Genomic DNA, 25,035 nt, shown 5'->3' with positions numbered 1-25,035 from the left:
ATCATCCATATTTGATTAAAATTCAATTCTTTCAAATTCAAAAATACTTTACTAATACTTATACTATGCTTTATGCTTATACCAATACTTGTCCAACTGCAGGTTGGTCAAGTGTGAGCCACCAGGACTGACAAAGACTCCTGGATAGTTGTCGAAACTTTTTCAGAAAAAACTGAACAAAAGTCCGGTTGCCTCTGAGTTAAGCCTGTTTTCTGTTGCGATAACTGAGAATTTGCACGGGCAGTTTACTAATCTCAAAGGGCAACCTAATAAATATCTGGTAATTATGTTTATTTAGACGGGTATGGCTCCAAAGGCTCTTTTAGTGTCAGCAAAGTGTTTTAAAACGACTTACCTGCTTTGAAAAATGACAGAAAGCTTGATTAAGATGAATTTATGTTTTTGCTTACACTAAAATATGACACATTTGAGCTTTAATGTATATTTTGCCTATGGGACAGTGCCAAGACAAAACTCAATGTGATACTTGAAATCAGAAAATAACAATGACATAACCAGAAGACATCAGCTAAAGAGGAGTCACATTATAGCGTCCATTTGGTGGAAAAAACGTCAGACGAACGCATTGAATTAGACACACAATATCCCAACATGTGCATGTCCCAATTAACATCAGTGTAAATATCCTCACTATTCCCTTTATCAACACTTTATAGTCAATTAAGCAGCATGGCTTCCCTAATAACAAGGCTGATGGCTCTGTTCAGCAACTTCAGAGTGAGGGGCTTTCATTTGGAACCGCAAACATTAACGTGCAAATATCTACAACAACTCAAGCCTCGTGGTACTTCCCAATATGGATGATCTAATCGATACTGCTCATTACAGCATAACCCTCACAGACTGTGGGGTTTTATTTGGGCTAACGTTAGGGACACAAGTCTCTTCAATTACTTGCATCATAAAAACCTTTAACAGTGCACTGTGAGTAGGTTAAATCAGTCTCTAATTAACTTGATGTCTGTAAGACCATCTGCCAACAAAGCTTTGTGTACATGATCCAGTACTGGCCCATCTAAGTGCTTAGCTAATGTTTGGTCTATACTACTCATGCCAAATAAAATGCTTTAACGTTAGGTCAGAATGAGGCTGGATCTAACATGTGCATATGGAAACAGCATAAACTGTAAACTGAAAACTTCACAAACTGTTAGATAAGCAAAAAAAATAAAATAATAATAATTAACTGCAACAGCTTCTAGGGAGGTCCACATATAGCGGGTTTAATTTTGTGAAAACAAAGGACAGATGTGTGCGTGTGTGTTTTAATGATCCATCTGTTTCTGATATTTAGTTTTTTTTTAACTGGGCGTTATTTGGAGTAGTTATGAACAGAATAAGGAAAACTATTTCTTGTGAAGCTTAAAGCTATTCAGAGTTACACTATATTTTGACTTTAGCTAAGCGTACAGCATTGCAGCGTAAAGCTAACAACTAAAGAACAGCTAACAGCTAGAGCTAATCAGAGTCAAGCATTATTTACCAAACTGTGAAAAACAGTGAAGATGAAACATACTCAGAGTTAAACAACAGGCTAATAGCTGCTTTTACTAAAAGTAAACAGCTATGTAGCATTAAGCTAACAGCTATCCGAAGTTAAGCCAACAGCATTGCAGAGTAAAGCTACCAACTAAAGAACAGCTAACAGCTAATCAGAGTCAAGCATTATTTACCAAACTGTGAAAAACAGTGAAGATGAAACATACTCAGAGTTAAACAGCAGGCTAATAGCTGCTTTTACTAAAAGTAAACAGCTATGTAGCATTAAGCTAACAGCTATCCGAAGTTAAGCCAACAGCATTGCAGAGTAAAGCTACCAACTAAAGAACAGCTAACAGCTAATCAGAATTAGGGTTCATCTAAATGACTTAGCTGTGCACTTTTTCTCTGTATTGTAATTTAGCACACCTGTGCAACCAGTTACTCTATATCCTTGTCAAAGGTTAGCTTGCTACAAGGTTTCCTAGGCAGATTTTCTTTAAACAGTCATAGCAATCACAGCTAACTTTGCCTACCTAAAAGTCTTTGTCTTGCCTCTGTCTCATATTAGGTGGAGCCATCTGCCATGAAAAAATTTCTACTAACAATGTATCAAAACATTTTGTACTCACTTTGACGACTGAAAAGCTTACTGTAACTAAATATGATTTGTCTCTTGCTTGTAAGGTTTACAGGTACAAGATAGGCAACACACAATCAGGAAATAGGGTTAGGTATTGTTCAAAGCAACAAGTTCACCTGTAGCTGTGGATCAATTTAAGAAAATATTTAAGACTAAATGTATTTTAAGAACCTTGAAAAAAGTGCTCTCTCTCTCCCCTTGAATGGGTTTTCTCCAGCAAGCCAGGATTCATGATTAATCTGAATCTGTTGGTCCACAAAAGCAAGTAACTTTGAACATAAACATCTGTTAAATTTAAACATGAAAATGTAAAAGCAAGAACTTTTTTATTCATGTTCCCTCTACGTCTCTGTTTGCAGTAATGACGGCGTGTTCGATGTGGCCCTTCAAGTCCATGTTCAGGTTTACAGTAATGGCAGGGTGACGTGGACACCCCCTGCTCTCTACTGCAGCTCTTGTGGAGTCAAGGTGGACAGATTTTGTTTTTTTGTGTGTTTCTCCTATGATGGTTTTCCCTTTTGGTTTGGTAAATTACTCACCTTTTGATTGGGATTCATTACAGGTTACATATTTTCCCTTCGACTGGCAGAATTGCTCCATGCAGTTTCGCTCCTACACGTATGATTTAACAGAGATCGACCTGCAGTATGCAAGAGACGCCAGAGGCAAGGAGATCAGGGAGATCCAGCTAGATGGCGGCTTCAGTGGTGAGCTTCAAACCACGTTTTAAATGTTCGCCTAAAAAGCCAATTATGTCTCTGATACATTAATATTAAAAGCTTTTTTCAAGGTATTTTTCCCTCTAGTTGGATTGTTTTTTTTTTTCTTAGTCCCTTGTGGTCAGCAGATTTTGGTCTTTTCTTTGCCAAGTTGATTACTTGCTTTACAGAATTAATAGATTGTCTGCTGACACAATTGCAAGATTTCCAAGCTGTTCCGCTAAATTGAAATAATCTCGTTTTAATGCGTCTCCAGAGAGCGGCGAGTGGTACATCAGACACAGACCAAGCAGGAAGAACATGAACGACGACATGTACGAAGAAATGACTTTCTACCTGATCATAGAGAGGAAGCCGCTGTATTACATCATCAACATCATCATCCCCTGCATACTTATCACAATCATCGCCATATTCAACTTCTACCTGCCTCCCGATGCAGGTAGACACTTTGCAAAAGGAATTTAAATCACTCTACTATTAGCTGGAGATCAGCAGCTCTACATTTATTTAGTACAGAAGTCAGTCACGTTTTTTTTTCTTTTTCATTTCTTTGGGAGGGTTTAAAGTAAACAAACTGGACAATAGCCGAATCTCTGCAGCAAATAAATCAGAGACATGCTTATTCTATGTCACACCTTACATGTTATTAATAGCACATGGTTATGTCCACTCAGTCCATGTTGGCGCTTGAAGCACCTCTTCTGTGTTACAATGGCGAGAGTCCTCACATGATTTTGAAAGAAATGTCTTAATCTTACGCAAAACCTTTCCAGGGTGCAGAATAAACATGTCACAATTAATTTATCCATTTACAGCCTGATACAGGTAAATGTGAGAAAACATCACATTTTTAAAAAAATTATATTGTTTTTGGTTAAAAAAAAATGATAAAACATCAGGCTTTCAAAATTTCTTTGTATCGCTATTGATACATTAGACCAAAAAAAATTTTTTCCTCATGTTTTATGCATTTTTATATAGGGTGTGTAAAATACATTAATTTGTAAGAAAAATGCTGAATTTGCTGATGAGGTAGAGGTTCAAGTAATATTTGTATCAAAAATAATACATTAGGAGTTATAGCATTAAAAATGCAACATTTTCACATTACTAATGGAAAAACTATGCCTCCCGCTGACATAAAAATGCATCTGCACGAGAAATGAACGATACGCAATAATGGAAAACACAATTTCAGTTTAAGATTTGATTTATCAGGAGACCAAAAAAGTTAGCTGGTCATTACCAGGTTCTGAAATCATTTAAGTGTAATCTAAAGTGAACAAAAATACACAACACATTACAAAGCTTCATAATGTAAAATGGATGGATGAACACAAAATAGAAAAGCTGGGTGAAAAACTAAGTAGATCCCGTTGTCCAGCAGGTTTAAAGCCTCCTTTAGATCCTCCATAATGAGAACAAGTAGTCGTTTTCTGTATTAACATCAGTCTCCCTCGTCATTGTGGAATAATTTTGGCCCACCACTCCTCGGGACATTGCTTCATTTCACTGACGTTTACATATATTTGTTTCTACATGACTATGTCAAGGTCTCACCAAGGAATTTCAATCAGACTGAACCAATTCTAACGTATTGATTCTTTTCAATTTTGGCCATTCAGTTTAAAATTTTCTTGCTTTGTTTGTGATCACTGTCCTGCTAATGACCCAGTTTTGACCAGCTGTAGCTGTCTAACAATAATTCCCCCCACATTTGTCTCGTTTAATAAAGAGTTCAACTCAATAACTACAGGAAGGTTTAGTGGCGACCAAAACAAAAGCCCATATCATCATAACTCTGCCACCATGTTTCACAGATGCTATGAGGTGTTTGTGCTGCTATGTTCTGTCCAAACCACATCGATTCAGGTGTCTAGAGGAAGAGACTTCAAATTGGTTCAAAACAGCTGTATAACTCTTCAGACTGTTGGGCAGCAACAGCTCATTGATCAGGTTTTTCTGTGTGCTCCAGACCAGCAAACTAGGGAAATTTCTGCCGTTATAGAGGTGGTGACAGTGATAAAGTTAAGTTAATCAAGTGAATTTGATTTCCAAAAAAAGTAAAAAACAAAGCAACTGGACTTGTTTTCCGTAGTTGAAGATGTTTCGCTTCCTCTCCAAGAAGCTTTCCCAATTCAAAAAGTCTGGAGTAATGTGCAGTACCAAGCTTTATACTGCTGCCTAACAAAGGCCTTGTAATGGCTTAGACAACATGCAATTTCAACCGAAACAGGTGTTCTGACCTTTATATTGGAGAAACCAAACAACCTCTCCACAGACGTATGGCTCAACACAGGAGAGTTACCTCCTCAGGTCAAGACTCTGCTGTCCACCTACACCTTAAGGACAAAGGACACTCTTTTGAGGACCAAAATGTCCACAAGAAGACAGATGGTTTGAAAGGGGTGTGAAGGAAGCCATCTAAGTTAAGAGAGAAAAAAACAACCTAAAGTTTAGGAGGAGGCCTTAGGTTTCGACTCTCAAAAACTTACAATACAGCTATAGGATTAATTCCGGCCAATCATCACCTTAACTATCACCCTCATATGGGTGATCAAAACATCGTTCCTTTAAGCCAAGCCAATAACAACCCTAACGACTCCTCATTACAGAGGAGTGGACCAGTTTCGGTTCAATCTGCTGGCTTAATGGCTTTAACGACTGCCCATTACTAAGGGGAGGACCTGTTTCTGTTGAATTTGCATGTTATCTAAGCCATTGCAAGGCCATTGTTTGCCAATGGTATAAAGCTTGTTACTCCACATTACTCCAGACTTTTTTAATTGAGAAAGCTTTCTGGAGAGGAAGCGAAATGTCTTCAACTACGGAAAACAAGTCCAGTTGCTTTGTTTTTAACTTTTTTTGGAATGACCATGACCTGGATGATTGAGAATCTTCACCAGCAAGTGAATTTACTCTATTAAAACATGTGCTTCAAGATATTTTCATAAAATGTAAAGAAGCAGCAATGGTATACTTGTTTTTTTTTAGCTTTTCATTTTTCTTTTACTGACTCCGGGCCTTAAATAAGTTGATATTCACCTATTTTTTTTAGCCAGAAGTGAACTTGCGTTATTTTATTCTCTCTCTGTCTTTTTTTCAGGAGAGAAGATGGGTCTGTCCATCAACGTGCTGCTCACCCTCACCGTCTTCCTGCTGCTGCTGGCCGACAAGATCCCCGAGACCTCGCTGGGCGTCCCCATCATTGTCAACTACATCATGTTCACCATGATCCTGGTCACCTTCTCCGTCATCCTGAGCGTGGTGGTCCTCAACCTGCACCACCGCTCGCCCAACACCCACATGATGCCCATGTGGGTACGCAAGGTCAGCGGTGCAGATGTTGGCTTTCTAACACATAAACTATAACCTTCAAACATAACTGGTGACTTGGAAGGTATCACAATTCTCCACTAGAGGGAGTTTCAGTGTTATAAATCCATGTTTGTAGACATTATTGGAAAGTAATTGCAGTATATTGGGTTGATATAACTACCCGTAACAAAGGACACATTAAATTAATCTAAAATGTTTTAAAGCTTAGATTTAATAGAGGCTGTATGTTGGTGACAAGAATTTCTCATCCAATATGAGGCATTTGGTGGTTAATTCAGCACTAATCTGTTTGAGGAGGCAGCTATTGTTGACAGAGCCGGCAATGTAAATGTCATCCCGTACCATTAACCTCCATCAGCAGTTGTTGCCCTCGCTGTACATTATGGGAAGCCATTTACAGCTCTGTGTGTTGGTATGGCACCATTTCAGAGAGCATTCGCCTCGTATTGCACCTCAGCACTGGCGTACGGTCTAATGGAGCTGAGCTGGAGGAGATGGCCTTTATATGGTCTGCTCGTTTCACTCCTACTTTCCAGAAGATCACTGAGTTTGGAGGAAGTAAAGTTTTACAGGCAAGGTATTCGCTAAAAGCAAATGTATGGTTGACACCTTATTTTTGTCTTTATTAGACATACAGATCCAAATACAATTGAAGCCATATGTTTACATTCACTGCACAAAAAAAGACGCAACCATTTTTGTCTAACTTTAAATCAGACTAAACGTTTCTTGGTTTAGGTCAGGCAGGTTTCCTGAAATGGATTTCTATTCGCTAAATCCCAGAATATTGAGAAAGTATTTATATATTTTTTTACTATTTCCTTCAAAGTCAGAGAACACAGTTGGAGAGACATAAATGATATTTTAGCACCACAGATTGAGTCCTAAAGAGCAGTTCACTGAGAGCTCAGAGGTTTTATTTCTTGTTTTTTCCTGTCTTAAAGTTATACTTTCAAGCATAGCCCACCAGTTTTTTAAGGCTACCTAATCTTATTTTTCTGTCAAACATATTATAAATGAAGTAGAGGTTGTTAAATTCAATGCAGCACAAATATAGAAATACATATTTGTATAATGTAAAGCAAAACATTGATTATAATAGGGCAGAACAGTAAGTAAACAAATTATCCAGTGTCAGGCATGTAGATTTTATTTTATTTTAAAGCTTTAAAACTTGAATAAATAATACGTTTCTGTACCATTCATCCTACTCCAGCATTACATTTATTATATAATAAGACTTGGTGTCGTAAAATCATGGCAGCCAAGTCTTTGTATTGCGATCCTTGGTACGTGTTCAATATGCATCAACAGGCCCCACAGCTGCATTAAGCCTGATCTATGCTTGACACATCTGTGAAAACCAGGCAGTCATATTATGTAATTTTGGCTAACGCGGCACTCTGCCCGGCGCACAACACTGCCCTCTAGAGTCTAGGAGAATAGTGCTGCTTTGGAGGAAAAACTGCACGGAGCATAAATGCTGCAGACATTGTGTCCACGCGTCTCATTTCTGCGTCGAACGTAGCTGCGTCAAGCATAAACCAGCCTTTAAAAACCAGAAGCAGTTTGAGGCAATTGCACTACAACAGTCTTAAAGGAGTAGAGACACACAATCTGATCTCATGATTGGATACCAGACTAGAAATTAATAGAAAGGAGCCAAACTCTAACAACTTTAGAGAGACTGAAAAACTTTTGATCCGGCCCGCTTTAAAAGGAGACAAGAAAGCCTATCAGCAGACATCTTTATAGTGGCTTCCTAAAGCCTTTTGGTTCCTACTGTAATGTCTCTGAGTTATCTCAGTCCAGCGCTGCCGGTGATTTAGACTGAGGAGATAAGATAATCTACCTCAGGTCTCACAGTGAGAGATTCAGCTCTGAGGAGAGGCACAAACATGTCAAAATACGACATAATCTGAGTTACTGCCGCTACTGTTGGAGAATAATGTCCTTATATACAGTATGAAGTAGTGCTCTCCAGTGGGTGGTTTACTCTACTGCTTTGACACCTTATTGTGGTTCAGGCTGTAGGAAATCTAATGGATGCCATAAAAGAGCAGGAAGGACAACACTCCAGTGGATTTTAAAAACATAATTTGTATTAACAACCTTTGAAATGAAATGAGAGGAGTCGATGCCGTTACACCAAGATGCCTCCTCTCAATCTATGCGCCATAAAAAATAACATTAGATTTTCTTCTGGTGAGACTGAGCTGCATGTTTTATTCTATCACTCCCATCAATCAAGTATCCAAGGAACATGAACAGTTTTAAGTGTAGGGTAAGAGGGATGCTACTTCTTGCTGAAATTTGATTGGCCTGTAAAGAGCCAATTACTGATAGCTGGAATATTTATGTTCAAGTTCAAATAAAAAATTTGGCCTTTAAAACATTAGTTATTATCAAAACTGATTTCATATCTTTTATTTTCAACAGTGCATACAGTCATAATGTTTAGAATAGGCACAACTACATGGCAGACATTATTTTTGATTAATCTTTCAGACTTGAACCAAGAAAATAATTAATAAAGTCAAGTTAAGACAGTCAAGTTGACAGAAGCTATTAATGTTGGAAAGCCTTTTGTGACCTATGAACACAGCAGACAGGTCGGGGCGAAAGTTGAGAAGTTCAAAACATAATTAGATTATAAAGCTATATTCCATCTCTCAGATCTCTATTCAATTCAATATTGTGGAATAGAAAGAGTAACACAACTGCAAACCCACCAAGATGTGGCCATTCACTTAAACTAACACGGCAGGCGTAGAGAGCAACAACTGCATGGAGCTAAATACGTACCAGTACTTTTGGGTCATCAATTAGGAAGCTGCTTTAATCGTACGAAAAACATGGTCCAGTTCTGAGTGATCAAAATCCACAGTGTTGTTCCCAATCTAGTGTTTCATTGACCCTCCACTGTTCAAGAGAAACCTCTTTAGGTCATGTTTGTTTCTACATGTGAATTAGCAGGGAGTGAAACAGAAAGATCTCAGGATGCCAAGTTGTGGCCCTACATTGATTTCTTAACATATCTAAGTTGATAATGTTTAATTCTTGGTCTTTCACCCCTTATAAAATGTCATCTTGCTTATTCATTGCCAGTGGGGTATTATTATTATTAAGTCCCATTGGTCAGTGAGGGTCAGACAAGAGTTATGTCAAATATCATCTTTAAGCACATCAAACAGAGCATAAATGAGCCAATTACAACATTTATTATATTGATTGAGGCCAACTTTGGCCCCTGTGGCGTGCTATTTTATCACTGAGTGCCCTGGTAATTCTTTAAAAGGCAACTTTGAAAGGATTTTTGTTCTCTCACAATAATCTATCAAACTGTAGATTTGAATTTAACAGCAGAAACTTGGGTGGTGCCCAACACAAGTCTTGCCCTAAAGTGCTTCATTGGAAAATCCACAGAGTTATGTGCTTTCCTCAAGGGCATCGTGAGCCTGCAGTGAGGAATTAGAAAGTATAGGCTTCCTCTCAGATCTTTGAGCAGCAACGTTGCTGAAGGGATGTTTTCCTGCCGACAGACACAATATATGGGCATAATCATGAAACAGGATCCATCCATCCATACATGCTTTTACCTCTACAGACCCTTAAAGTGCCTGTAGAGGTAGAGGTCCATGTCTCGTAGATGACATTCAGAGGTTTTAGTAGCTCTCTATGTGTGAAGTGTTGACAGAGGGATGGTTTGACCTGGAGGACTTGAGGTTGGATGCCCTAGTAGCTGTAGCCATATTTAAGATCCAAACTATTAGATGTATGGTACCAGACCGAAAAGACTAAAAGACTTGGCTGGATTGTAAAATAGGGATGCACAATATTAGAAAATCTTTCCAATATTATTGGTAAATATTGAGATGGCAGTACCAGTTGGCATATCTGCCAGTTTTATTCTTTCAATTAAAATTTTAATTCAAATAAATTTTATTTATATAGCGGCACTTCACGATACACGTCATCTTAAGGCACTTTCCAAATTCAGTCATATTATACAGATTGGACAAAAAGTTTCCTCTCTAAGGGAACCCAGCAGGTTGCATCGAGTCTCTCCAAGCAGCATTCACTCCTCCTGAAAGAGCGTAGAGCCACAGAGGACAGTCATCTGCATTGTTGATGGCTTTGCAGCAATCCCTCATACTGAGCATGCATGAGGCGACAGTGGAGAGGAAAACTCTGCTTTAACAGGAAGTTAAAACCTCCAGCAGAACCAGAACCAGGCTCAGTGTGAACGCTCATCTGCCTCGACCCACTGGGGGTTAAAGAAGACAGAGCAGAGACACAGAAAGCACAGAAGCTCACATCGATCCAGGAGTACTTTCTATGTTAGATGGTAATAGCGGATGATCTGCCTTCCCTGGATGGTGTCAAAGCTAACAGAACTCCAGACCATGTGTACCTACTATGAAGAGAAAAATAAAAAAAAGTTAAAAGCTGAAATAACAAAATTAATTGGAGAACAGTAGGAGAACTAAGCAGCGTGAGAGAAATAGACCCTGATGACCTCCAGCAGCCTAAGCCTATAGCACCATAACTATAGAGGTAGCTCAGAGTAACATTAGCCACTCTAACTATAAGCTTTGTCAGAAAGGAAAGTTTTAACATTAGTCTTAAAAGTAGACAGGGTGTCTGCCTCACGGACCAAAACTGGGAGTTGGTTCCACAGGAGAGGAGCCTGATAGCTAAAGGATCTGCCTCCCATTCTACTTTTAGAGACTCTAGGAGCCACCAGCAGACCTGCAGTCTGAGAGCGAAGTGCTCTGTTAGGAACATACGGGGTAATCAGAGCTCTGATATATGATGGAGCTTGATTATTAAGGGCTTTATACGTTAGAAGGAGAATTTTAAATTCTATTCTTGATTTAACAGGAAGGCAATGAAGGGAAGGAAAACATTCCTCTTGTTCTCAATTCCACTTCCCACACTCTGATCTTCAGTGTTTTGAGTAATTTCATTAGTGTCTGGGGTGAGCATCTGCTACCATAAATCCAACAGACTAAATAATACATGTGCGTGAAAAATGCAGGTTATATCACTTGGAATAATATTAGCCAACAATTATTGCGCTCCAAACAGTCTTTTGCAACATGAATATTGCACACTCTGCTGTTGCAGTGATTATATATTTATGATATATTGAATTGAATTGTTCACAGAGGCCTTGCTGCCTTTTTCAAGGGGCTGCCTTTTATAGAGTAAAAAAAGGAATACATTGGGATGGTTGAGGGGGAAATAAAAGGAGTGCATTTATCGCACTCTCTTAGGGGGAACAGTAGGAGGATGCAAATAAAAAGCCCTCAGCACAAAAGCAACATACACACGACATCATAAGCATAACGTTACACATTGGAGGCAGTGAGAGAAAAAAAAATACTACAACTTTTGTATTCTCAGAACAGACACCTGTCAGATGGTACCTTGGCAAAGTGGAACCGGCTGTCATTTAAACTGTAGCTGTAACTCTTTGGCCCTTAACTCTCCTTCTCCAACCCAGATCTTCATCCACATGCTGCCTCCTTACCTCTACATGATGCGTCCAAAAGTGGAGACCCCGCTTTCCCTGGAGATCACTCCCCGCAGGGAGAAACAGATGGTGATGGCCATCAGCAAAGCCGCTGACGAGTACTTCATCCGCAAACCTGACATGTCCATCCTGTTCCCCAAGCCCAACAGGTGAGGATGGTCCCCTCACTGACAACATAAGTTAAAGCACCGGAGGAAGGGTCCGTTATTTGGAAGCAGGTTGTTATACGTGCAGAGAAGTGACGGGCATGTGAAAGATTAGATTTGCATGGAGCTAGCGGGCCCCTGAGGGATTATTAGTATAACGATTACAGCAGGATTTGTGCAGGCAGTTGCTTCAGCATCCAACAGTGAGTCGAAACAGTGACTGAAAATGAACGGAGGATCATTTGTGGGATGTAGACTCCTTGCAAATCAAATTACTGCCAGGCCCATGGCTAACCTGCTTGGTGGTCCAGTTCAGTCCAAATCAGCCCGTTCACCCTGTATGCTACACTTGACTGTGTTTGTCAGTGATTTTGGTAGTTTTTTTTTATTATTCTTTAAAAAGAAATATCCTTTGTTTTACCTGACATTCGCCAGGACACATGAATAAAAAAAAAAAAGTTGCATGTAAATTTGCAAGTAAATGAGGTCAAATCCTGATTTAGCAACTTGTTTTATTCTTTTCGTCACAAGTTAAGTATTTAAATGCTACATGCATTTGGCCTTTAATTTCTTAAAAAAATATATTTAGCTAACTTTGTCATTTCCACCAAACATTGAGATGTCTAACGAAAAATAATCATTCATGGAATAATCTTCAGCAAATTAAATTGAAATGTTGGAACAGTTTTCATTCCACTGTTTCCATTGTTTTAGTTTATTCCTGTATCTCCTAAATATTTTTTTGTAAAACTTTGATCCACTTTTCAGATTTTTAAAACAAATGTATCTAAAAGAGCAGTGAAATACTTTTTAAATCGTGAAACTTTATAACCTGACTCTCGCCAGACGGATGTCGCTCCGCCTAGCTCCACTCACATCCATATGGGACCTCTCCATAGGAATTGCCTTTTTTAAAAGGCTGGGCCTTATCAAAAATCCTTGCATATGATTGGATAAGCCACTTGTCTGTCATCTTTATCGACGTGCTATTTCAACCACTCACACCGAAGCTAACCCGTGATGCTGTGAGAGCGACGCAGGAAAAAACAAACCTTTTTTTTTTTATGTGTTTGCGGCTCTAGTGGCACGCGTTTTATTGACAGTGAGCTGACAGGAAGAGGGGGGAAGACAGGCGGCAAAGCGCCGCGGGTCGGAGTCTATCCCGGGCCGACCGCGTTGAGGACTAAATGCCTCCTAACATGGTTTGCGCTAACCGCTCTGCCACGGGCGCGCCCCGGAAAACAAAACTTGCCAAATCCGGTCAGGAGAAGGGCGAAAACATCGTTTCCACCAACAAAAGCCTTCAGAGCCGTTCTCTGATGTTCTTTTAATGAAACAGTATTAGGTAGATTGGACAACACGGAAGAAATAGCAGCATCAATGCTAACGCTTGCTTCCTCGATGCGAGCCGCCATTGCTGTCAAAACAGTCTCACGTCACGGTCGCTTCTCCACTACGTCACATCTATCAAACTCCAGCCCTGCGTCCTGATTGGCTGGACAATAAAATTGGTTGAAGAAATCACTCTCTATGGGCGATGTCCCAGATGGATGTGAGTGAAGCTAGGCGGAGCGAAATCCATGTGGCGAGAGTCAGGTTGGAAACTTTATAGGTTAGTTAAGACATTTATGGTGTTTTAAAAGCAGAAATTCTGGGGTAATTTGTACTCCTCAATTTCCATTCAAAATCTGTGAAAGGTTGTGATACAAAATCACTCAAAAATGCTCAATACTCAAAAAACAAAACAAAACTGAGCAACTTTGCTGTAATTACGTTAGGCCTTCCTGTTATCCACAGTAAAGGTTGTTCTCTCAGCCTACAGCTGCCATACCTTGGAATAAAATAGAGTTTGTTTTTTAGAAACATCTTACCTATTTTGTGTTTCCTGTTAATTCAGCTCACTGATACTGAAAACACCTACTTTTCCCTTTTCCTCTTTCGGTGTTAGCTCAATACGGTTTGTTCAGTGGACAGAAAAGCAACAGATATTTAAGTTTCCGACTGGGAGGGTCACTGATCCTGTCCAGTCAAGCAGAACATCATCTCATTCTAGTCAGCCTTCGATTTCATTGTTTCATCTCAGTGAAGAACATTATCTTTGGAGAATATTAAAAAGTATAAACCCATCAAACCCCTTCAATGGGGGTCCAGATTTATCATTTTCATCACAGGTTTTGCAGATTGCCTGTCCTGAAGCTGCTGAGAAATGAGTTGGATTTGGGCCAGTGCCGTGTGTGTGTGTGTGTGTGTGTGTGTGTGTGTGTGTGTGTGTGTGTGTGTGTGTGAACCCCAGTCTGTCGATCAGTACATCTTGACATTCAGCTGCGTGACGTCCTAACAATCCTGCTTTCGTGTCGTCATTGTTTTTTTTTTCCCCCATTGAAAACGCTCCAAAACTGTCCTAACCGTGTGAAGCTGTCCCACCGTCCCCCCTGTGAGAAGTAAAATATGTCTGGAGGGAAAGAACAGCCGCTGAAATAATTAATGAAGCGCACAAATTGACTCTGACACGTAAGAGCCGGAAGATGTGTGTCTCAGTAAAAGAAGGAGGGGCGGGGGGGGGGGGGGGGGGCGACAGAGGGTGGTTGTGTCAGAACAATTTGATGAGACAGCAGTATCTCCCAGTAGGCCGTATATACACTCACACGCACCTTTCTAATTGGTTTAGTGGATGTCTTGGCACCAGATGTGGCCAGTTTTGCTCAAAATTAATCTCCTGAATAGTAATTTTCCTCCTGCTGATGAAGTACGGCTGTGAGTCATAAAAGACGGAGCAGGGGAGGAGGTGAAAGGCCAAACTTTATCTCTTTTTCATCCTTTCCCTCTCTCCCTCTCTCTCTCCTCGTGTCTCTTTTTGCCGTCTACCTGATGGAGCTTCACCTGTCTTAGGTCGCAGCCTCCTCGCCTACGTTGCTCAGAGAGCTGCTGCACTGTAAACTCACCATTGCATGAACAGAATACCAAGCAGCTGCTTGTCTGTTCCCCTCTCACTCCAGCAGGCAGTCACAGTGCAACGCTGCCCTCTGGCGGGGAACCTCTGCAGTACATTTACCTTTTAAGAAAGTTTTTTTTTATTTGTTTTTAAGCATGTAACAAAACTGGGCATGTAAAATATTCATTATTATATGACAATTTATAAAGAACAATCAGTCTTTATGATTATATTATTATCATTGCATTGTTATAAATGTTATAAACACATAAAATTATAATTTTAGTGAATAATATCTAGTACTTGCATTAACATTACTTTGCATGATCTAAAAAGCAACCAGGATGGTTTATGGATTAAAGTGATACAAAACTTTCAAAAATGCTGGAACAAAGCTTCTCAGTGATCTGCATGACACAGGCATGTGTGTTGTTTTTTTTGTTTTTTTACCTGTTCAGAAAAATTTAAATATTTTAAACCTTTTTTAAAATAACAGAGTATATCTCATGGTGCCCTTTATTCTGAACAGAGGAACCATCCTTAGATCCAGCGTTCCAGCGTTTTCATAATCCTGCTGCATAAATGTTTCCAGCAGAGAGGCCTTTTTTTGGGGGCGATGAGGAGAAATCTGTACTTTTCACCGTCTTATTTCCATTGAGTTCTTCTGCATTTCCTACATAGATAGTGTTGGCTGGAAAACTGCTGGTAATATAGTTTTATTTTTGGCCCCATTTTCTGATAAAAAGGTAAATTCTGGCCAAAAACAGTGCGTATTATTTGTACAATGACACGTCTGATAGTACAACTAACACCCCCCCCCCCCCCTAAAAGGCTCCTTTTGATTCAGAAATGTGTAAAATTACAATTACTTTTCTGCTTTGAAAAACAGTGGGAAGGCCAGTTATGCTTTATTTGTGTCTCACTCGTTAAGAAACTTTACATTTATTGATGCTAGAATATGAAGACATTCGACTTTTAACAAACATGGGTGTTTTTTTCTTCTTCTTCTTCTTTGTTGTATTTTACTAACGCTCCACATTTATTGTCTTTGTCACTGTTTGTTGAAAGGAATCATTTTGTTGTAAAATGTAGTTGTCGGTTATGCAGAATGAAACTTTGCTGATGCTTTGCTGACGATGGCCTCAATGCAAATCTGGTCATTTCACGCCTTCGGCTGTTAAATCCCCGACTTTTTCAGGAATGAAGAGGAGCCATCCACCACGACCCGCTTCGTTCTGACCATAGGTCCATTTATTATCGCCTCGGGAACATAACGTCCCCCTTTTGATTTAATATATTTTTAGAATCTTCTCATAATATGCTTTGAGAAAAGTATAACTATAAAAATTTCACTGTCAGCAGATAATAATATCCAGCAGGAGGAGGTCCGTCACATTACAACTGGTCAAAATGTAATTTTTATAAGTGCCTCGTGTGGATCAGAGCCACAATTAATGGTAATAGTGAGTGGTAATAATTTGCTAAAAAATAAAAAAAATCACGGTCCGGGGTCATAAATTAAAATAAGTTTTAATTCATGATTTTCTTTTCTTTTTTCTATTTTTTTCCCTCTTTTTTTCTCCTTTTTTCCCCCTTTTCTTTTCTTCGGTCAGCAGTAAACACTGTATATCTCTTTATTAATATTATTATTATTATTATTATTATTGTTATTATTATTATCATTATTATTATTATTGTGTTTTTTTATTTAAAAATGTATTTTATTTGTCACAAAAGAGAAGAAACAATACCACTTACAATATCTGAATAAAAAGGAACAGAAGTTAGAAAATCTTATGTTATCTGCCCCTTTTAATTTCTTAAACCAATTTGATTTCATTATGTTCTTAAACTTAAAAAAGAGGACAAAGGTGGCGTATTTATTTAGTGAATACAGAACCAACAAGGCTGTACCGAATATTTCCAGTCAGAATGTTGTACCGTCACAACCCTAGTGGTGAAAGAAAATCATAATAATATTAGAAGTAACAATTAATGAGATCTTCATAGATACTTTTTCCATAAAAACAGTTCCTATTTCTTTAAAACACTTAATGGCTAAGAGAAAATTACAGATATTCAGTTGTTCAGAGTCCAGACTGACGAAGAGGCCGAGTAACTTCGTGCAAAATGTAGTTTTGTTTTCTGTTTTCTTGCAGTGTTAGTTTGTTGCGTAAAATCTGGATTTTTGTGTATTTCGCTGATAAAAATGTGAAAGTTTTTGTGAAATCTGCTCATGTTTTCTATTGTATTACGTTCTCACACGTCGTATTATCGCTTTTGTTGGCTCTAGGAACTGTGGTTTTGTTTTTGTGCCACAGCTCTCAGCTTGGTCTTCCTGCAGCACGGAAGAAATGTTTTCGTTCATATAAATTTATTGAGGGGGAGAAAAACGTTTGAGTTCGTGTGTTTGGGCCCCGGTGTGAACATTTCTCAGTGACAGCTGTGTTACGAAGGCACCCTCGGCAGCCTTTTCCTGGCTTCCCCCAGCGGCTCCTGGCACCAGCGGCAGCTGACGGGCCCGGTAACTGAGGGAAACGAGTAAACACAGAAACATTCTCACATACTCACGTAGAGATTGTGGGCCAGAGAAGCCCGGTCAGCAGGATCCAAGCAGAGACTCCCGCAGTGCCAGCAGGGGGGACAGGGAGCTCCTCTGACCTTTCCTTTGTTCCCCTCTGAGTGACATAAGAGTGCAAAGCCGATGTACGGCCTCCTTCACACATACTTCACTGTTTTATAGGTTTTAATCAGTGTTTGGACTTAGACCAGATCACCGGCTGCTGCATTCTGCAACCTGGTGTGTGTTTCTGCAGTTTGGATATACGGTGTTTGCTTTTTACCAAAACATGCCGATTTTATGGCTCACTATTTCATACACGTGTGTCAAAACGCATAAAATGTAATAACCTATGTGCATAAATAGCAAATTAAAGAAATTTACTCGCTGATACATCTAAGACTTTATTGCATAATCCCATAATCAATGGTATGAAACATAAAGAATAATTTACATCAGGGGTCACCAACATGGGGCCCGTGGGCACCAGGAAGCCCACAAGCCTGTTCAAAAAATAGCACAACCCTCCAGTGAGCTGCAGTTGCCCTTGCTTTTTAATCATACTTGTATTTACATAGATTTAGAAACAATAAATGCATTAAAAACGTGTTTATATTACATTAAAAGTTAAGGTGAGCTCTGACTCTACTAGTTCAAAGGTCGCCCCTTTGTACCACACGGTAGAAATGAAGTAGCTCTCGACTTCTAAAAGGTTGGTGACCCCTGATCTACATCACAATGTATAAACTAACAAAGTATGTAGTGGTGAGAATTGCATGATGCTGAATTTCAAAATAATAATAATAATAATAATAATAATAATAATAATAATAATAATAATAATAAAATCCGATAAAAGCAAAAAATTTCAATTTTTTCTTGGCTTTCTCTCCGTTCTGAATAGTTTTCGACCTCTTACATTAGAGATGTGGGGATCGTTAACCATAACACTGAGCAATGTGTCGCATCAAAAGATATGATCTGGCTTTACCATGATATACTCTGTGGTAAAGTTAATTTTTTGGTTTACATGTTCATGTAATACTGTTACATGTTGTTGCTCCAAAACTATGAAGCAAGCGTCTTCCTATTAGGACCTCCCCAAAGTTGGAAACTTACAAACTCTGGTTGCAATGTCACTTTTACTTATTGGCTTTTAAATCAGAATGAGTCCTACTACTTTTCATTTGTGTTAATTGTTACTGAGGTTTTTTTCCCCCTCCATCGTTTATAAAATGTTTTTATTTTATCATTTTGCCCCACATTTGTATGTTATTTGATTATGTTAGATGCACAGCACTTTGGTTATAGCTGTCGTTTTAAAGAAGAAGAAAACATCTTTTTTTCATTGCAATTGTACATATTTAAGGGATATTTTGTTTTTTTGTTGATAAACCAATGAACAGTATGAGGGTTTTGTGACATAAGCAGCAAACGTCTTACCTGTTTGACATTTTGTAGAGAAATCTCCATTGAAGAATCAAGAAGATTTATTTTTGTTTAATTGGGAATAAAACTTTAAAGGGGGCAGATCATGCAAAATTCACTTTTTTAGCCCTTAAATATAATTTATTGTGTACTTTTAGTCTCTAAGAATACCAAAAATATGAATATAGTCTCTCCAGTTACTGCGAAGATATCTTTATCTTCTGCTTGGGTCATATTTTTCAAACTGTTTTCTCTATTATATATTTTTTTAACATTTACTGTTAGAGAAATGTGAATGTAATCATTTTATTTTTATCAAGTTACAGGCATTTGGTTTGTTTTAGGAGTTTGATTTCAGGAAGGTTCTGTTGTTTTTAACCTTAGACAGGAATAACAAACGGTTCTCCCAGATAAGGAATGTCTCCCTTATCCAGCTGTGCATGAAGCAGGTGACTGATCATCACCCGCAATAAAACTTGCTCCCTTCTTTGTTTTTCAACCCCATGTTGTAAACTCCTGAATCGTCCTGAACCTTCTTTGATGTGTGACAATAAAGGTAGAAAGACAGAGGCAGCCCAGCGTAGATGATCCCAGATTGTCAGGGAGTAAAAGTTCTCCGTTTGGGTTTATCCTCGGTCCTCTTCTATAGAACAGTCTAAACTTGTGTTGTGTGGTTTTCATTCTAGGATAAAAGGGGTTATTTATAATAACCCTATCATTTATGTCACAGTATCTGCTGTAGAGCTGCTCAACAAGGTCATGCACTTCCAGCTAACCACATTCGAGAAGCCACCATTTTTATGTTTTCCCCATGAATTTGTAGACCAGGCTCAAGGATGCCAAGCTACAAGTGGATGAGTGAAAATGTTCAGGGAATGGTGTGATAAGCAGACGTGGAGTTGCTCCATCATTCCCGCCAACAGGACTTTCTCTATAAAACCCAGAGATGTCCTTATTCCGTTGATGAAGGAGCAATCTCCAATCCTCCACTCCTTTTTGGCATGAGTAAATGCAGCTCTGCGCTTGTGTCCGTTGCTCCACAGGTTCCAGCCAGAGGGCCTGTGCACAGATCTGAGGAAGTTCATTGACGGCCCGAGCACCTACCTTACTCTGCCGGACGAGCTCAAGTCAGCTATCGAGGCCATCACGTATATCGCTGAGGCCCTGCAGGCTGAGAAGGACTATGAAGCCGTGAGTTTTCCCACTAGCTCCTTACACTCAAGTATCCATGCAAACCGAATTTTACACGCTCTGATTTTCGTTGTCTCCATCGCCCACGTCCTCTTCTCCGTCCCTCTCTGCCAACAGCTGAAAGAGGACTGGCAGTTCGTGGCCATGGTGGTGGACCGCATGTTCCTCTGGATCTTCGTCGTCTTCACCACCGTGGGCACCCTGGCCATATTCGCCGACGCCAGCTTCAATCACACGCCCACAGACCCCTTCAAAGGGGCCTGAGGGACTGAAAGAGAACGCCGGGAAACGCTGCGGAGCGTTGTTCCATAGGACTAGGTTCTCCCACGGTAACAGTTTCTGTCCCAGGAAGGAAGATGGACGTTGTATGAACACTGTTGGTCACGTGAACTTGGTCCCTTTCACCCCTGCTACATGTGAAGGGGTTAAGCATTGCTTGAACTGTAACGACCCGTCTAACTCTAGCCTAATTCTTGTCACGTGTTAGTCTAGTATGTGACATTTGTGTTTTTAAAGCATTTTAGCCACAGTTGAGCTCAGATATTCCCAAATGCTGTTGACAGATAAACACCATGAAAAGCCAGCTGCTATAATAAGCTGGCGGTGCGCCTTTCACAGTGCCTGTGTGGAGAGTGGGGCACATCCCTGGGGGTAATCCTCCTGTGTGCTTCAGACACCGGCGCGCATTTGTTTGGAGGCTAATCCTGTATTGCGGCGCAGAACAACAGTGTCCTCCGTGTCTCCCTTTGTCAGGGGACGCAAGGACACCGCAGGTCCGTTGTGGTGCGTGCTTTTGTTTTTGTCGTTTTAATAAAGATCTGAAGGGGAGGACACATATCAAAGGCTCCATCTGTTGTCACAATGCTTCAGCACCTGTCCGTTCAGCTAATATTAGTCCAATTAGTGGGTCTAATAATAGGCAGTGGTTACTGCACGCTGGGTTTCTCCTCATACGTCCCCATATCTATTGGTTTTAGGTATTTTAGTCACTCTCAAAGCTTAAAACATCAAGATATATGTAAAAAAAAACTTTTCATATTAGCTGTTCATCCAGGTTATACACTGCAAAAAGCAAAAAGGGAAATAAAATAAGTAAGATTTCCTCTAAATGAAATCCAACAGAATAAGATGTTTGCACTTGAAATAGGAACAACTCATCTCCATCATCTTATTTCAAGTGCAGTATATCTAATCATCTCATTTTAGGGGTCATAAACTTATTCCACTGGCAGATAATCTTATTTACCTGTTCAAATCAAGGACTAATACACTAATTTTAAGAACATATTACTAACTTTTTAGTTCCCTTTTTGCAGTGCAAGTAGAACAAAGACATTTCTTGAGTAATATGGTGTGCAGTTTACTGCATTTTCTTAACAGTTCCACAAAATAATGTTTTTTTTTTTAAAGTTTTGCCTTTTTGTGCCTTTTTTAGAGCTTTTGATTTTAGTTCAAATGGGCATATTTGAGGATTTTCTTTCATATTGTCCTTTCTAGGTGTGTTCAGACTTTTAGCTCACAATTGTTTAATTCATTTCAAGAATTATGTAGAAAAGCTTGTAAGAATAAACAGTTAGAACTGAACTATAAACTCCTTAAAATGATGACAGTCGCCCTTCTTGCTACTATCCAAACCTTCCACATTGTGTAACGTCACCTGTTGATGACACGTGCTTGGCTCCCAAAACTGGTGGAAATAAGCATCAGGTCAGGGTTACCCCCGTATCCTCCGTGCTTGCTCCGTTCCATCCACGCATGTCTCTAGTCTGACCAACGGAGCGACTGCGCTGTGATTTTGATTAGTGAGAACAGTTACACGTTCTCCATGGATACTCCGAACGTCACCGTCGACGGACACGCTCTCCGTCGTTCACCGTCAAAATACAGAACAACTCCGATTTTCTGCTCCGTTCTGGTCCACCGGGCTCCGGCCAGGTCAGGCTCCACAACTGTAATCGTAGCAAAACAGGAAAAAGAACGTCAACAGCGTCCGGTTTGTAAAAGTCAAATAATGTAAATAGAGATTGTTAACCGCAAATTATTATTCATTTTTATAGTCACACTGAAATGAACTGTTGTACTTAAATATCGGATGCAAACCATTCTTTTTGCACCAAATAAGGAAGCAGATTTGTCATTTTGCTACAGGAGCGGATGATGTGGAATTACGGGGTCAGGGTTAGAACAAGTCTCAGGTCGTCTGTTGTGGCGTGTGAAGGAGTGCTGCATCCAGATGTGTGAGCTGCAGTGCCTTGAAATGTATCTTTATACCTGGCAGTAGGAAGTCATCTCACTCTGGTCAACCAGAGAGCCACGCAGATGCGTCCGAACGAAAAAGCTTGGAGGACACAACAGCACAGCGCCCAGACAAGCCTAAAGATAAGAAATACCGAGTACCATAGCGGTCGCTTCTCAGAAGAACTCAACAGTTGAGATTTGTAACTCATCACGAGAGTAATTCTGCCAATTTATGTAACCCTGATCCTGAAACCCAACATTAAACATATTTCTATTAGCAGAAATAACTATAGCCTGAATATTGTACATGAGATACATGTTTTTTTTATATATTTTTGATCACTTTTAGTTCAGGATTTTCTCTGATGAGTTTCAGTTTTGTATTGGTGCAGTGCATGCTGATATTTCATCCAGCGATCCATCATCTGTACCCGCATCACCTGGGCTGGTGTCCATCTCCAGCGGCCATCGGACTGGAGGCAGTGTTCACCATGGACGGGTCGACAGTCCACCACAGGACAGACAAACATCCACCTACGGCATCGTACCTAAGGACAATTTAGAGACAGCAATCAACGTGTTTTTGGACTGTGGGAGAAAGCCGGAGCACCAGGAGAGGACTCAGGCGTGCATGAGGGAAAACATGGAAATTCCACCAGAACAATCTAAGACCGGGATCCAAACCCATAATGAATGCTGATATGTGCTTCATAAATCTAGTTAAATCAACAAAAAAATACATATTTATAGGTAATAATGAGTCAAACATACAGAATATTTGTGATGATTTCTCTAGATCTCTGCCTTTGGGAGGCTTGTACAATGCTTACTACATGCGCTATGTGCTGAAGCATTTAAAGCAGAAACCTTCTCGTCAGCTCTTCCTGTTGACACTGCTGATAGCCCTTCAACACTATACACATTTACGCAGCATTATCGCTGTCCTCCTGGTCAAGCTGCACTCTTCTCCTTCCTCAGATTCTCAGTAAGCACTGCAGCCTCGCATGATACTGCAGATTAGCTGTTTAGCGGAAGGATGAAGATACACAGGAGCCCCATGTGACCGATGTATTTATACTCGGTGCGTTGGCATGCACGGGGGCAAACCTGACACATTTTGCCTCTCTCAGCCCTCATTGGGGCTCTGATTTACAGCCAGAGGTTTTTTTTTTTTTTTAGGGAGAGGGGACAACATGACCCAGAAGGCAGAGAGAAAGAGTTGGGAAATAAATGACAGACGAAGAACAAAGCCTTACTTCACATTGACCAGCTTTGTGAAAGGGCAAGTTCGGCCTGTCCCAATGAAGAAGATGCCAGGTTGAAGAGCAAAGTCTTACCAGTTCATCTGCATTTCAACCTTCTGCAAGTGTCGGGACATATGGATGGTGAATAGGTACAAGATCTCAGATGAAACCTGCTCAAAGTGGGTTCTGTCACCTGGGTAGAGCTCTGAGTATAACCACACCCCAAGGGCATCAAAAAGAGTTAATCGAAGTGGTTCAGCCGACAGTCTATACTTGTTTTCCTTCCATCACATCACAACGAAGCTGGTTTGTCATGGGCAGCGCTAGGGGGTAGCTTAGCTTAGCTACAGCAACACCAAGATTTGGCCTAGCAACTGCTAAGCAACCCCAAGATTTTTGTTATGGAAGCCGAAAATACACCGTAGTAATTTAGTAATGAGTTAATTAGTAATTTTAATTTCAAATATAAAGATTGCTCAACACAGTCATTAATTTACTTAATGACTGTGTTGAGCAATCCTTATATCATGTAAATCAGCAAAGCGGTAAACTTGTAGGATAACGGTGAGTTTGAAAACGGAGAGGTTTTCTCGTTCTGCCATACAGCGACTGCTAAGCTACCGCAATGAAAACATTCTGGCACCACCAATGTTGTTTGTACTTTCATAAGTCAACCAATCATGCATGTTCAGTATGAGGGATTGCTGCAAAGCCATGGACAATGCAGATGACTCTCCCTGTGGCTCTACGCTCTTTCAGGAGGAGTGAATGCTGCTTGTCAAGACTTAATGCAATCTGCTGGGTTTCCTTAGAGAGGAAACTTTCTGACCAATCTGTATAATATGATTGAAAGTGTCTCAAAATGGCATGTCTTGTGAATTGGCGCTATATAAATAAAATAGAATTGAACTGAATTGAATTGATTGTCACATTTGGTCACTACCAGAAATCCTGTTGCGATAGTCCCATGTGGTCCTGGCTGAAGTGTTTTGTGAAAAGAATGTATGTGTAACTCTGTTCAGTTTAATGTTACTGAGAACAGGCAGATATCAAGGAGGATGCATGCCCTTCCATTACACCTGCCAGTGCAGAGCGAGACACGTGGATTACAGAGATGGATGTGCCCTGATATTTCATACTGGCTAGATGGAAACATAGTAATGAGTTGGGAGTGGGTTAGAAGAAGCTTGCAGTTTGCTCCAGTAACACCTTGGAAAGGAATCTGTGCTACAGATGGACCGGAGAAGTAGCCAGGATGGCAAAAAGAAAAAAAGAGGGAGCCCTTATGACACCTGAGGTGAAAAAAGGCTGACAAACTGATAGCAGAGGCGCTCATTACATGAACGGAGCAGTGTCTGAGCTGAACAGGTGGGTGAATCTTCCTTTTACAACCCATCCCCATGGTCACCTGACCTCTACCTGACAGCACTGATCCCACAATCAAATTATTAAAAATTTTTAATTAAAACTCCAACATCACTTTCCTTTGGATTTAACAGTGAAGCATAGACAATTTGATCTTCACTTAACCTTGATAGCCACAGGTTGTTCAG

The 25,035-nt window shown here is 39.9% G+C and overlaps 1 protein-coding gene and 1 long non-coding RNA gene across 3 annotated transcripts in view; one reads left to right on the top strand and one right to left on the bottom strand.

Moving 5' to 3' along the window:
• The window catches only part of chrnb1 (cholinergic receptor, nicotinic, beta 1 (muscle)), a 39,183-nt gene extending 18,345 nt beyond the window's left edge, over positions 1-20,838 (top strand). For both annotated transcript variants that reach the window (XM_021311534.2, XM_012854222.3), the window contains 7 exons: positions 2,503-2,611; positions 2,706-2,850; positions 3,119-3,304; positions 5,972-6,195; positions 11,714-11,892; positions 19,853-20,000; positions 20,118-20,838. In XM_021311534.2, coding sequence (XP_021167209.2) covers positions 2,503-2,611; positions 2,706-2,850; positions 3,119-3,304; positions 5,972-6,195; positions 11,714-11,892; positions 19,853-20,000; positions 20,118-20,264 — 1,138 coding nt within the window. In that variant the 3' untranslated portion in view covers positions 20,265-20,838. The remainder of the gene's footprint in view (positions 1-2,502; positions 2,612-2,705; positions 2,851-3,118; positions 3,305-5,971; positions 6,196-11,713; positions 11,893-19,852; positions 20,001-20,117) is intronic.
• Positions 20,839-21,477: 639 nt separating this feature from the next.
• Positions 21,478-24,009, bottom strand: LOC118565749. The gene is made up of 2 exons (XR_004932573.1): positions 22,679-24,009; positions 21,478-22,373 (listed from the first exon to the last, which is right to left on the bottom strand). It is a non-coding gene; the product is annotated as an uncharacterized LOC118565749 (long non-coding RNA).
• Between the last annotated feature and the right edge of the window lie 1,026 nt (positions 24,010-25,035).

Source organism: Fundulus heteroclitus, chromosome 14, assembly GCF_011125445.2.
Source record: "Fundulus heteroclitus isolate FHET01 chromosome 14, MU-UCD_Fhet_4.1, whole genome shotgun sequence".
NCBI classification, from domain to species: domain Eukaryota; kingdom Metazoa; phylum Chordata; class Actinopteri; order Cyprinodontiformes; family Fundulidae; genus Fundulus; species Fundulus heteroclitus.
Note: the sequence above shows the minus strand (reverse complement) of the source record. Positions and strands in the feature narration are given on the sequence as shown.